The 15,632-nt window shown below is 32.0% G+C and overlaps 1 protein-coding gene across 8 annotated transcripts in view; it reads right to left on the bottom strand.

Annotated features, from left to right (window-relative positions):
- The window catches only part of Exoc6 (exocyst complex component 6), a 212,909-nt gene that overhangs the window by 143,986 nt on the left and 53,291 nt on the right, over nucleotides 1–15,632 (bottom strand). For 6 of the 8 annotated variants that reach the window (XM_076835327.2, XM_076835331.1, XM_076835332.1 and 3 more), the window contains 4 exons: nucleotides 14,619–14,790; nucleotides 13,320–13,367; nucleotides 13,144–13,234; nucleotides 9,541–9,586 (listed from right to left, as the gene is read on the bottom strand). The exons of 1 other annotated variant lie outside the window; for it this stretch is intronic. In XM_076835327.2, coding sequence (XP_076691442.1) covers nucleotides 9,541–9,586; nucleotides 13,144–13,234; nucleotides 13,320–13,367; nucleotides 14,619–14,790 — 357 coding nt within the window. Of the gene's footprint in view, nucleotides 1–7,216; nucleotides 7,465–9,540; nucleotides 9,587–13,143; nucleotides 13,235–13,319; nucleotides 13,368–14,618; nucleotides 14,791–15,632 lie in introns of those variants that run through there. One more of the 8 variants, XM_076835329.1, reaches the window with a different exon arrangement.

Below are 15,632 nucleotides of genomic sequence, written 5' to 3'. Positions count from 1 at the left end.
GGATGGGAGCAATGGCATCCAAACCATTCACATAGTAGTTTCCAGACAAGAAACTAGAAGTTCCTTTTTTAAATCTTTTTTATCTTTTTATTATAAATTCATAGGATTTCTTTACATATTATGTAAACACTATAAATGTTTTCTCCTTATGCCGGGCACAGCGGCACACACCTATAATCCCAGTGGTTTGGGAGGCTGAGGCAGGAGGAGAGTGAGTTTAAAACTAGCCTCAGCAATTCAGCAAGGCCCTAAGCAATCGAGTAAGACCCTATCTCTAAATTAAAAACAGGGGGGATGGGACAGGGGGGGCTGGAGAAAAGACTCATTTGGTGAGTGCCCCTGTGTTCAATCCCTAGTAGGGAAAAAAAAATGTTTTCCCCTGTCTGTGACTTATTTATTAATTTTATGAAAGATTGTCTCTTTTTAGCTGGGTGCAGTGGTGTGTGCCCATAATCTCAGCAGCTTAGGAGGCTGAGACAGGAAGATCCCGAGTTCAAAGCCAGCCTCAGCAACTTACCTATGCAAGTCAGTGAAACCCTATCTCTAAATAAAATTTTAAAAGGGCTGCGAATGTGGCTTAGTAGCAAACATTCCTGTGTCCAATCCCTGGTACAAAAAAAAAAAAAAAAAAAAAAAGTCTTTTTTAAATTATTCTGATATATAATTTTACATATTTGTGGGATACAATGTGATAATTTTATACATAATATAATGATGTGTTTTGATGAGAAATTTTTAATTTTGAAGTTCCATTTATAAATTTTTTGAAACTTTTTGTCTAAAAAATCTTTCCTTACCCAAGGATTATGAAGATATCCTATAATTTCTTCTATAACCCTTATGATAAGCCAACTATATTTCTCTAAAAAAATATCACTTTAAGCATAAAGACACAAAAAGTTCAAAAATAAAGAGATGGAAAAGATGTACTATGTTAACACTAATCAAACAAAAGCTAGAACAGCTATATTCATGTAGACTTCAGAACAAGGAAAACTTCCAGAGATAAAAAGAAGGATTACATTATAGTAAAATGGTTAATTCTCCAAGGAGACATAACGATCCTATTATGTACATGACTAACACCAGTGTATCAAAAACATGTGAGATATGGCTGGGGATATAGCTTAGTGTTAGAGTGTCTGCTTAGCACACTCAAGGCCCTGGGTTCAATCTTCAGCATTACCAAAGAGGATGGGAGGCAAAAACCGATAGAAATGCAAAACAAATAGACAAATCCTTTATTATAGCTGCAGACCTCAGCACCCCTCTAATAATAATTAACAGATCCAGCGAACAGACAGTTAATAAAGACACAATTGAATCAAAAAGTACCAACAATTAACTGGATCTGACATTTATAGAATACTTCATCTAACAACTACCAAATACACATTCTTTTCAAGTTCACATAAGATATTCACCAAGACAGACCACATTCTGGGCTATAAAATATGCCTTAACAAACTACAAAGAGTAGAAATAATATAAAGCTAACTTCATATTTAATGGCAAGAAACAGGTGCTTTACCCCATGAAATTGAAAACAATGAAAGAATGTCACCTCTCACCATTTCTATTCAACATCATACTGGAAGTTGTAAATAACACAATATAAGAAGAAAAGGAAATAAATGGTATTCATAGTGGGAAGAAAGAAAGAAAAGTCTTTGTAGTTGACATGATTGTCCATGTAGAAGATTCCAAACAACTGACAAAAAAAATTGTGAAACTAATACCTGATTATTAAAAGGTTGTAGTGTATATACAAAGTTAATACACAAAGCCAAATGCTTTTCTTATAAACAAATCCTTTCCAGAAAGGAACAACTGGCATTTGAATTTAAAAACAATACTATTGGGCACGGGATGTGGCTCAAGAACACACTCGCCTGACATGCTCAAGGCGCCGGGTTTGATCCTCAGCACCACATAAAAATAAAGATGTTGTATCCATCGAAAACTGAAAAATAAATATTAAAAAAATTCTTTCTCTCTCTCTCTTTTCTTTCTCTCTCTCTCTTTAAAAAAAAAATACTATTCACACTAGCACACCGCCTCCCCCCCCCCCGCAAAATGAAAAGTTTAGGAATAAATCTAACAAAAAATATATAAGATCTATGTGAAATAAACTATAAAACTGGGGAAAATAAAGAAAATCTAAATAAATGGAGAGAGATTCCATGTTCACAGGAAGAAAGACTCAATATTATCAAGATAAAAATTCCAAACTTCATCTTGGCAATCACATTCAAACTCCAGCAGAAGGCTGGGGTTGTAACTCAGTGGTAGGGCACTTGCCTGGCATGGGTGAGGCACTGGATTGGCTCCCAGCATCACAAAAACAAACAAACAACAACAACAACAACAAAAACTTCAGCAGTTTACTTTGTGGATATTGTCAATCAAACTCTAAAATTTATATAGAAGGGTAAAAAAGACTCAGAATAGCCACAAAATATTGAAGAACAAAGTTAAAAGATTGGCACTACTCACCTTCAAGATATAATATAAAGCTACAGTAATAGAAAAGACAGTGTTATAAATGTGAAAGGATTGAGAAATAGTTCAAAGAAATAGAATACAAAGCACAGAAATACATCCACACAAATATAAACAAATGACTTTTGACAAAAAAAAAAAAAAAAAGCAAAGGAAATCCAATAGAAAAGTGTAGTCTTTTCAGGAAATATTGCTGGAACAACTGGACATCCATGTGCAACAAACAAGTAAGTAAATAAATCCACTGACTTTCACTTTTCACAAGAATTAACTCAAAATGGATCACAGACCTACATGTAAAACACAAAATTCTAACCCTAGAATACAACATAGGAAAAAATCTAGATAATCATGGTTTTGGCAATGAAATATTAGAAATAATACCAAAGCACAACCCATGGGGAAAAAATAAAGGTACTCTTTATTTAAATTAGAAACTTGTGCTCTGTAAAGACACTATTAAGAAAATGGAAATATAAGTGATAAAATGGGAGAAAAATTTTCAAAGCCCGTATTTGATAAAGGACTTGTATTTAAACTATACAAAAAATAAACTTAGTAATAAAAATACAACCAACCAAATTAAAAAGTAGGCAAAAAACCTAAACAGAAAACTAATCAAAGAAAATAAAGCATTATGACCTAACAATTGCACTCCCAGGTATTTACTCAAATGAATTGAAAAACCTATGTGCATAAAAACCTGAAGATGAGAGGTGGAGTTTTGGCTCAGTGGTAGAATGCCTGCCTAGCATGTGTGAGGCACTGGGTTCAATCTCCAGCACAAATAAAATAAAGGCATTGTACCTGTCTACAACTCAAAAAATATTTTTTAAAAAACCCTAAAAATGAATGTTTATAGCAGCTTTATTCATAATCACTCCCAAATTTGAAGCAACTAATATGCTCTTCTTTGGTGACAGAATAAACACTGTGGTACATCCATAAAATGCAAAGTTATTAAGTGATAAAATGAGTTATTAAGCCATAAGAAGATATAAAAGAAGCTTAAATGCATACTATCAGGCTAAACATGTTATATACTGCATACTTCCACTCTCAGCCCTCAAAAATGTCAAAACTACAGAAATGAAAAGAGACAGTGACTGCAGGGGTTTGTGAGAGAACAGATAAAGAAAAGATGGAGAATAGGGGATTTTTCAAGCGGTGAAATGCTTCTGTATAATACCACAATGGTGATACATGTTATTATGTAACTGTCATAGAAATGTACAACACAGAGTGAAACCCCCCTCCCCAATGTAAACTATGGACTTCAGTTAATAATGTGCCAATATGGGTTCACTGATTATAACACATGTACAATATAAAGCAAGATGTTAATTATAAGGAAACTGTGCATGGGAGTAAGCAGAGAATATATGGAAACTCTGTAAATTTTGTACAACATTACTATAAATCTAAATTGCTCTAAAAATAAACTCTATTGTTTTTAAAATAAGCAGAGTCTGGTAGTGCACAACCAAAATCCCAGCTACTGAGGAGGCGGAGGCAGGAGGAGCACAAGTTCAAGGCCAGCATGGGAAATATAGCAAGACCCTGTCTCAAAATAAAGAGCTAGAAATGTAGCAATGGTAGAGAACCCCTGTGTTCAAACCCAGTACTACCAAAAAATACACACACGTGGACTTGAACAGACACTTCCCAAAAGGAAATACAGAAATGACCAAATAGCAATAAAATGAAACACAACATCAGTCATAAGGACATCTGTAATGCAAACTGAAGCTAAAATGATATGTTATTTTACATTTACCAAAATGACTCAACTAAAACAGATTAGCCAGATGTTGGCAAAGATGTGAAACAAATGAAATTCTCTTAGATTGCTGGTGAGAGTGTAAATTATACAGCTATTTTAGAAAACTATTTAATGGTTTCTTGTGAAGCATAGCAAACATCTATGCTATAATCCAGTAATTCTACTCATATATACTTATTAAAGGGAAATATAAACACATGCCTACAAAAAAGATTTGCACACTAATAATTGTTACTAGTCTTAGTAACAATACCTCAAAACGTCAGGCAACCCCAAATACCCATCAGCTGGTGAATTCTTCAAAGAAACAATAGAATTGAATACTATTCAGCAATGAAAAGAAACAAACTATGCAAAAGCAGATCTCAGAAAACATTATCTGGAGTGACAATGATTTCATTTATATTAATTCTAAAAATACATAAAACTGATAATATGGTGATAGAAAATAGAAAGTGTTATTTCTGGAACATGGAGGAGGAATTGTTTTGAAAGTGGGTGAGGAAACTTTGTAGGAGTAATGGAAGTATTCTATGTCTTGTGGCAAAACCTTTACAAGTAGTAATAACATTCAACATCTTGATCTTTGTGGTTACACAGATGTGTTTACGTATTAAAAAATTCATGGAGTTGCAGATTTATGATCTGTGCATTTTTGTTTATGTTATAATAAAAAGTCAACTGAAAAACTACTCAGCAAAAAAACTAAAAAGAAAAAAAATGCACTATAAATAGAGAAAATATTTTATAACACATCTGACAGAAAACAGGCCAAGTTCCAAAATATACAGATTTTAAGCGTACCTCAGACATGTTGAACATGATGAGTGAAACAATCAAGTGAAAAGATTCAAAAAGAATCAAGTAAACTTGAGCTTAAATCATGAGAATCAGACTAGGAAGTCATCTGAATAGAAATTAAGATTTTTTTAAAAAAAAAACAAATTTGAAGTGATAGTAACTACTACAAAATTTGTAAATACTATATAAGTTAAAGCAAATATATCTGTGAGTGTTTGACTCTGTAGGTCATGAACTTGCAATCTCTGGTTGAATGGCAAGAATAAAATCTGTCCATTCTGTTATCTACCTTATTACCTACTATAAATACTTAACCTTTACAACAAAATGGCAGGGCACCTTTACAACAAAATGACAGAACACCATAAATCAAAGAAAGGGAAATGGGGTCCTAAAATGCAGCAAGTTTGCAGACTGAATACATGTTTTCACTTTCACTTCTTTATGAAACACCAATGAACAAATTTTTTTGCTTTTTTGTGGGGTTTTTTTTGTGTGTGTTTTTTGGGTTTTTTTGTGTGTTTTTTTTAAAGCATAAGCCCACTCCGATGTAAAGAAAAGGAAAAAAAAATAAAATAAAATTTTAGAAGCTGGAAAACTGATAGGCAAGTGGTAAGAACTCAGCAAACCTGAGAAAACTGAATCTTAAGCCAAAAGTGGAGAAACCAAGAATGATCTAATTTATTCTGTAAAATCTGCAAAAGACTCAGGAATTGATAAGAAACCTACTGTTTCTGGAAGTAGGGGTGAAAGGAGGACAAAAATAAGGAATATGTTGAATGTTTTCACCATAAAAAAATGATAAATGTTTAAGGAAATAGATATATTTATCCTGGTTTAACACTATACAAAATATATATGTATCAAACATTAAATGTACAAACATGTACAACTTTTATGCATCTACATTAAAAATTAAATTAAAAATAACATAAGGAATGTGGTTGAAAATGTGAAACAGACTCTAAATTCTCTTCTCCATTCCAAGCCTATAAGTAACCATCCTTTACCCATTCTGGAAAAGGCTAAGGAGACTGAAACAATCTCTGAATAGGGGACACCAGCCAAGACGGAGGACCATAGTACTGGTTCAGAAACAAGAAGATTAGTTGAACCCACATACACTAGAGTCCTCTTCCTCAACTGAAATCCCAGAGTGCTAGCAGTGAGACTTTTTACCCTCTAGACAGAAGACAGAGGAAGTCTCCTCTGGGTAATCTAACAAACCCAGAAGAAAGACCTCAAGATATTAATTAATGATAGAAATTTCCCAGCCAAAAAGAACCCAACTAAATAACCAACCATACAGGGAAACTCATAATTAAGTCTCATTAGAAGCTCCAGAGCTTCTAATCAGTTTGTTATATATACCACATTTAATAAGAGTAATCAACCAAGGAATTATCAAACATCTAAGAAATGTCTGTAACAGGAAAGGCAGAGATAAAAACAAATATTAAAATTTAGAGGAAATATACTATGTAAGGAAAGTGCACATCTAAAATCTCAAAAGAGTTCAGAGAAAACACTATAAATCAAAAAATTAGAGATCAAAATTGAGTTCTATTGGATTTGATTTCCAGAATGGGGTGGGGGAAACTTCCTAGAAATTAAAATCAGACAGCAGAATAGGAAAATAAAAAACTGCATAATCTCTGAAAAATAAAGAAATTACATAGAAATAATAAAGACAGGGCTGGGGTTGTGGCTCAGTGGTAGCGCACTTGCCTAGCATGCATGAGGCACTCGGTTCTAGTCTCAGCACCACATACAAATAAATAAAATAAAGGTCCATCAACAACTCAAAAATATTTTTAAAAAGAAATAATAAAGACAAAAAAGATTTTTAAAAAGCCAAGAAGAGACCCAATCTAAAAGAGTGAACATTAATACCTGTCCTGGAGAGAAAATCCAGAAAATAGAAGGAAAAAAATTATTCAAGAAAATTTCCTAGCATTTAAAGGCATTATCAGATTGAAGAATAGTTTCTAAGTTAAAAGGAGTCTCCCCTTTTATTAATTTTAAAGTATCCAGCACAATGGAAGTAAACAGACCTATACCAAAGCATGTCATAAAAAAAAATTAGATCTCAAGAAAAGATAGGTCACTGCTGGGCATGGTGGCACACACCTGTAATCCCAGCAGCTGGGGAGGCTGAGGCAGGAGGATTTCGAGTTCAAAGTCAGCTTCAGCAAAAGCGAGGCACTAAGCATTATTTAGAGACTCTGTCTCTAAATAAAATACAAAACAGGGCTGGTTGACCCCAAGTTCAATCCCCAGTATAAAAAAAAAAAAAAAATAGGTCACAAATGAAGGAGAAATCACAATGACTTCAAACTTCTCAATGGCGAAGGTGGTAGGTAATCTTCAAACTTCCCAATGGCAATCCTGGAAGACAGAAGGAATGAGACAGAGGAAGCGGGGCACTGTTTGTATATGTATGTGTGTGTATGTGTGAACAATAAGCCCATCTTACATGCAGATCTTAAGTATTCTAAATACCATTACTGACTTAGAGGGACCAATGTGCCTTAGAGAATTGTTTCCAAGTTTTGGGCAAGAAAAATGAAATGAGATGCTAGATCATGTTATTGTACAACAAGCAAGAAAGTATACAAAGACAAATGAGGACAAAGAAACTGGCTTGAGGATTTCTCTAGCAAAATTTATAACAATCTATGCATCAAATAGAATAATGACATTAATAAATTATGAGACATTTATTTTTTTAAATTCATAAATCCATAGCAATAATCAGAAGCAAGGAAAAGGGAGATAAAAAGGAAAATCCTTTATATGAGAATGATAGCATTTTAAAAAGCAACTATAAGTCCCGTATAATAACTGACTAAAGCAAGAATACTAAAACCACTGGGTAAAAGATTATTAGGAAACAAGTATCAAGTGTCACTTCACAGATTACTTATTAATTGCAGAGATAAAAATAGACCTTTCCAAAAGAGATCCAGTCCCCTTAACCAAATGATCAAATTTAGCATTAGCTAGAAACAACCTAACAGTAAATGTCTTCTAATATCATAAGATGAAGAGGTACACAATGACCACTTATATCATACTCTTGCCAAAACATTTACCCTGAATCTAATCATGAGTAAACAAATAGACAAATCTAAAATGCAATCTTTAAGAATTGACCTGGACTTTTTCATGAAAAATGAAGAAAGGCAGGAGGACTGTTTTAGATTAAAAGAAATAAAAAAGACATACCAAACAATGTTTTCAGGGAAAAAGATATAAGACATTCGGGGGATAATTTAAAACATTTTAATATAAATATTATATTTTATTATTGAAAAAATAAATTAATGCCCTAAACTAGAAAATAATAAGATAATAATAAAAGTTATTTATTTGAATACATAAATGTAAATGCCAAAATAATCAGTTAAGAAAGAAAATTGGGAGCTGGGGTTTAGTGGTGGAGCACTTGCCTAGTCATGTGAGGCACTGGTTTGATCCTCAGCAGCACCACATAAAAATAAATAAATAAAAGTTTTCTATCCATCTACAAGAAAAAACAATTTTTTAAAAAAATAAAGATAAAATTTTGCCCCTATGAAGTAGGAATGGTATATGGAAATTAAGGAAGGTGATGCTTAATTTTTGTTTTGTTTTGTTTTTTGTTTTTTGCAACAAACACATAAAACTACTATTTGAATCTTTAAAACATGAGGACGTACAACAACAAAAAAAAAGAGGATACACACAAAATAAGTATATATTGTCTTATCTACTAATAAGGAAAAAAATCATTCTACTAATTAATACCAACTGGTAAAGCCTAATGAAATTCAATGTGTAGCACTATAAAGCAGAGCATACACAAATCTTTGATCATAGATTTGTATATAATGTGCTGTGAAAATGAAATGATTATTAATAAACCAAGAAGAAATATTTTCCTAGTCCAAATATGTCCTATTTATTCTGGCTTTTCCATGTTACTTTAAAATTGTTCATTTTAAAACATTTTAAACATAATTATAGCTAATGCTCTAATGGCAATCAATACATGATTTAAATTATTTTTCTTTTGTCATGTATTCATTTCTTTATAAAACAGAATATGAACAATAGCCATGATGGTCAAAACTGTGCTTTGCCTTCACTCCACATTATGTCCTTAAGCCCTTGATTGTATGCAGTATTAGTTCTCTGGCAAGTTAATAAAAATTTTCTCATTCCTATTTAGCTCTCTATTTATCCTTTATCAATATTATCAATCTTTGATATCAAAAACAACAAATATTCATAAATAAGTGACTAAAGTTTGCTTTCTTGGGTGATCCTGATAAGCAAATTACATGAACAAAGGTTAATGTGAAGTAGAAAGCAAAATTCACATAATTCACTATGCTTTACAGTAAGTTTATCTGTGCTTTCAGTAATAGGAAAAAAGCTTATTTAAAATAACAAGAAAGAAACCAACTTACCTTTTTGCACTCATCTGTTCTTTTAGTTTACTATACATTTCCAGCACTGCATTCAAAAAATAACATTTTAGCATTAAAAATGGAAAAAAAGCACATTTTGAGAGATTAAAATAATTAAAACAGGCGATGATATATTACAAAATCATAGTCTTCACTACATTGAATTAGCTTAATATTTTCTGATAAATATTATATGTTTCAAAGTAAATAAAAATATTTTAATTTTCACATGTTGAATATTTTATAGATAGGTAGATATAGAACATATATATATATATATATATATATATATATATGTATATATATATATTTTTTGAACCTGAAACAGTTGCATATGTTGATACCTATAATTGAGACATTAACCTAGTAAAAATTATAGTATTCAGAAATTTCTAATATTTCTTCCATGAACTGGAATTACAAGTTTGGACTTTAGTTATTTGAGAATTAAATTTTCTTTCTCAACTGAGATTCACTGATTCTGACCCAACATACCAAACATAAAAAGCAACTGTATTATAATTAACCAAACACAAAAACTTACACCAAATCTACAAAGAAAGAAAAAATATCAAAAGTTTATTGCAAAGAGTGATTTACAACAAAGGTAGAAATAAACACAGCATATTGTATGAATATATAAATAAGTAACAAATTCCATCTTTATATACAACTATAATGCATCAATAAATGAGATTGTGTAATTCTGGAGAAAAAAAGAAAAACATAGCAAAGCATCTTTATTAATTTCATTCTTTCTATTAAGGCACAGAAATGCAATTATTCAATAAAATTGTCATAAGATTCAACAAAATGACCTACTATCACCAAGAAGGCTTTACTGCAACCATGTAAATGACCATTTAACCTTAGTAGAATTTGAAAGTGAGTCAGTAAATCATTATTGGCTCATCAAAACAACTCATATTTTCCCTAAACTAGACAACAGTTTTCTTTTCAGATTTGCTATAGTCATACGGCTATTCCTAGGGGTCTACAAATTTACTAAAGAAATTATTTACTTGTTCAAAAAACATCAGACCTGCAATGGTGGCTACAGTGAGCTGCCCTAACTCTGTGACCTCAAAGGACCCTCTGCATTTCTATCATAGCCCCTATAGGCAATATAGTAATTCTCACATTTTCCAACCAAAGTATTGGAATGAACACGTAACATGGGACAGATCCTGCTGCAACAGTATAAACTGGTTTTGAAGTCTCCTGTTTTACCTCAATAATTCATACAAATTTCAGATCTACCTCATTATTTCTACCTTGTTTCCATATAAAAAATTATGCTTTCCTCAAAAATAATCAAATAAAACTAATCCACCAAGAAAATGCATTATTTATGCTACGAATTCTTATATCCTCTCACACTCCTCCAAAACCAAGGAGTCGTTAGGCAACTGTATTATAATTGATGACTTAGTTGTCTTTATTCACATTAGATTATAGTCTAAAGCTGGGACTATGTCATTTTCAACTTTATATCTCCAATACCTACCATAATGCCTGACACACACACAAAAAAAGTAAGTATCATTTATCATTGAATACTTAGAAGGATGGACAGAGGAAAAGAGGTACTGTATTTCACTACATAATTGTTGCACTCTATTTTTTCAGTCCAAAAATTGGTTAATAATCATTCACAGCATAATCATTGCATAGACTAATTCTGTCTGTTATGCTGCTTAAAAGGTAAATGTAATAGCAATGTATTCACCAGTGGCATATGGACGTGCCATTTGTTTTTGCCCACACTAAAAGTCAAGAGCCTAGAATTCTTAGCACTTGTTCATTGTCAGTATATTTCAGAAAGCTGACTCGAGCAATTGGCTTAGAATGCTGCAGTACTGATATATTATCAATACATTTTACATGAGAAGCACTGAGGACAATGTGTCAGATAACAAAATCAATGATAGCAAGCACAGAATCTTCAGATGCAGATAATTAGATTTTGTCAGTTTACGCTTCACAACACTGTAGTAAATTTTCTCAAGTGTAGTATTTTGACTATAATGCACAAATTAATAACAAAAATAAGTTAACTTCTTTATAAAGACCAGAAAATGTTCACTAAACTGGCTAAACTGTCATAAAGAAATAATGTACATCAATTTGTACTATTCAATTTTAACATATATTCTCAAGTAGTTTGTGCAACTTACTCTTGGACCAAAGACAGGTTAGTAATAAATGATTGTAAGTAATACCAGCACAATTTATTATTTTAAAAAGCTTCACATAATGGTCACACCCTACTGTTTTGAAAAAAAGTTGGCATAAAATCTGCAACAATTATACAATGAAATGTGGTCATGCTGGATGTTGCAATTCAGAACACAATATTTACATGAACTTACACATGCTCTCTGGCCTTAAAAGCAGACAGTGACAATAACAACAACTTGACTTCTACTTTGAAGCCTTTATTTCTCTTATGAATAGCTAACTAACAGAAAAAGCTGAGTTCAGCTCTTTCTCATTCCATCAATACCAATTTTTAGGCTTATTATCTAAATTAAAAAGGGACAAAGTATAAATCTTGGGAGGCTGTCTTCATGGCTGTTACGATATATCCAACAGGCAAACATATATTAAACATCATCATAAAGAAATATGTTTCTCAATCCTGAAACCTAACATAGGTATTTTATTTACTCGAAGTTTATGCGTAAATATCGCTGGCCCATCAAAGATTAAACTTAGTAGGCTATCACTGATTCTAAAAAAAGAAAAGCTATTTCTTTAGCCAATAAAATCTGCTGACAGTTTTAACAATATAATTTGTATTCTAAGTTAAATTTACACCATATAAATATTATACAAAACATTCTATTCCCCTGGATGCATAGGTTTAGGCTCCTTCCTAAAAATTAATAAGTAAGTCAAATGAGACAACTTTAGCTTACAATATTAAGAAAAAAATGGCATATACCTGCTTCCTTTTGTTTGAACAGGATGCTTCCAACTTAAAGTTATATTAAGTCCAGGTAAAGAAAATACTGATTAGTTTCTTCAGAATTTATGTGATGTCCCAGTAATATCTGAGCCCTAACAGAGAGACCAGAAACTAAGTCTTTCCAAAATATAGGAGAAAAAGCAAGAAGGGAAAAGTCCTAACACTTTTGATGTTTTCTTACCTTATCAGCAAAATGAGATTGTGAGCAAAACAAAACCAACCTGTTATGTGACAAACAGAAAATGATGGAAAACTAGAAGTAAGAAAATTAGGCAAATTAGGCAAAGATGAGAAAAAGTAATGGGCACTCTCTGCATGGGAAAGTATTCTGAGGGGGGATAAAACATGGACAGGGCAGCGGGCTGTAGTGGACTGATGGGAAAGTAAGCAGAGAGGAAATTGCAAAACTAACAGTTGTTCTAGGAGACTGCTATAACAGATAATCAAACAAGGGCCTTATTATAAAAAAGAAAACCATAGAAATTCATGAAATTGAGTGAAAAAGAGAGGTAATCAAAAGCTTTTTTGCAAGGCAATCACCAAATAATCAAATTCCCATAATAAAGAATGACTATATGCTATTATGAAATTTGTCTATAATATAATGTTTGACTTGGTAAAATGAAACTCACCTGGAAGGCATAACTGCAATTTTTCTACTACAGTTGTAATATTCCTCTGCTGAATTCTACATCGAATAATATCTTCTGTTTGTACTATCACCTTAGAAAAGAAGAAATATACCCATCTTTTAAAAAAACAATTAAATAACACCCACATATATTTTTAAAAATTATCATTTTCTTACCTCTTTTCCAGCATCTTGAAATCTTCGGTTGGTATCAGTAACTTGTACCTTAAAAATAATTTCACCTTAGTTAGACAAATATGCATAAAACTGCCCTGATGTAACTGCTCACCCTTGTAATCAGATCATGCTTCATGAGAAACTTAGAACAAAGAAATGCAAATTCAAATTAACTCTACAGCTTGAACTTGAACTTTTGATTGAAAAGGGCTTTTGTTAACTTCAATTACTTATGACAGTTCTTTTTAACAGATTCTGTGGCAAACTTCTCAAATTTACTCAGGATTTTTGAACTTTACTTGCTTCTCTAAGTCTGTCAAACAATTCAAATCACTGACCCAATTGACCACTGGTCCCTTTTTGATAACTTCAATGAGGTCTATGTGCCATTCACTGTCTGTAGGAAATGGTGATTGCATTTTATGGTAATTAAACATTCATACTTTGCTGAATGCAAACACTGGGTGGTTGATTAACATCAAACACGGAAATCTCAATCCACAGCAACATTTTAATGCTGCAGGTGCAGGCAAAGCTCAACCTCAAATTTTCCCACATATTAAGTGACTCATTAGGTCATCATAGTAAGGAAGCACATTCTGGTTTATTAAAAATCTCATTAATTTCTGAACAAAGATGCTCAGTGACCTCATTGATGCTGTATTTGGTCTCTTGTTATCTGAATATCCTTTATATATAATACATAATAGTTTTCTAATCATAATCTTTGAATTGTCTGCTAAGCACTCTAAATGCAAAGATAAATAGGACAATTCTTATAACTAAATATTTTATATTCTTACTGAAAAAATCCAAGTCTCATTTAATATATAATATTTTTACCATATGACAGAAAATGTAGACCATCTTCCTTTAAAAAATTATAAATTGCTGTTAAATTATTTCAAATTTACAGTATAATTAAATAATTTTGAGAACAAAATCATTTATAGTAAATTTTAAACAATTTTAGGATGTTTTTAAATCAACATTGTATTAATTATCATTTTAAAAATTCTAAAACTGCAAACAGGACCTTACACTGTATGAATGTTTTGAATTCATTTTCCTGGGTGGAAAAAAATCCTATTAAGTCAATGTACTACTTTCTTTAGAAAAAAAGAGATTACTCCTGTCATTAGCATGACAACCGCGTTAACAGCCATAAAGAGCATTCCCAAATACATATACTAATTCAGTTCCTGAAAGCGCATTTAATAGTAACTTACAGATATGTACTATAATAGTTGAGTAATTTAATAAGAACAAAGGAAAACACAATTTTAACATATTTCCTACCTTCAGTTTTTCTGCATCAGTCCTTACTTTAAGGAGTTCTGTAATAGCATCTACAAAACCCTGATGATGAAAATTACACATTTTTTCAATTTCCTTGTCATGATTTCGGATACAAGCATCTAACTTTTCCATAAACTTCTTGTGTGAATTTGGTTGATCATCATACACCGACCTGTATATATATATATAAGAAAACTAAAATTAACTTCCCAGTTCACCAAAATTTATTCTTTATAAGTCCAATTTTTGTAACAACTAGAGATTAAGTCTGAACAAATAAGATGGTATTGTCTTCAATAGAAATAATTTTGGTGAAAATATTTCACTTCTTTTTGAACATGGTAATATTAAAAAACCAAAAACCCTCAAAATATATCACTAGTTATACACAAGTAAAGATCAGAGGCTCAAAAGATAAGTGCCAAATACAAGTCTTATACTAGTGCTCAAAAAAAAAAAAAAAAGCAACAGGGCTAGGGCTGTAGCTCAGTGGTAGAGCATTTACCTAGCGTGTGTGAGGCACTGGGTTCAATCCTCAGCACCACATAAAAAGTAATTAATTAATTAAAAAAGGAATCTACATGTGAATAAGGAATGAAGGAACAAACTCAAGGTATCTATGGCATTTACTATGTGTCAGCCATGTCCTAAGTACTTTGTATATTAACTCTTTCATCCTCACAACAATCCCATAAAGTAGGTATTATTATTATTATTCTTGTTTTGCTTGATGTGTTACAGATTGTGTAACTGCTGTAAACTCAACAATTTGCAAATGATAGCTAGGATATGAATGCTGGCAATCTAGCTCCATTGTTCATATTCTCAAGTACAAGGTCATATTGTAGTCACTACAATATTCTCTAAAGATGGCATCACATGTCTGATGTATCTCAGTTCATACTCATTGCCACTTAGAGGACATCCTCCCCACCATTCACCATGTGGTAAAGAACTAACCTTGGCCCTGGCTCCTGAAATGGAAGTCTTTGATACTCTCTGCCTCTTGGAGGC

This window comes from Callospermophilus lateralis, chromosome 15 (assembly GCF_048772815.1).
Source record: "Callospermophilus lateralis isolate mCalLat2 chromosome 15, mCalLat2.hap1, whole genome shotgun sequence".
Lineage (NCBI taxonomy): Eukaryota > Metazoa > Chordata > Mammalia > Rodentia > Sciuridae > Callospermophilus > Callospermophilus lateralis.
The sequence above is the reverse complement of the archived record's forward strand: the minus strand, read 5'-3'. Positions and strand labels throughout refer to the sequence as shown.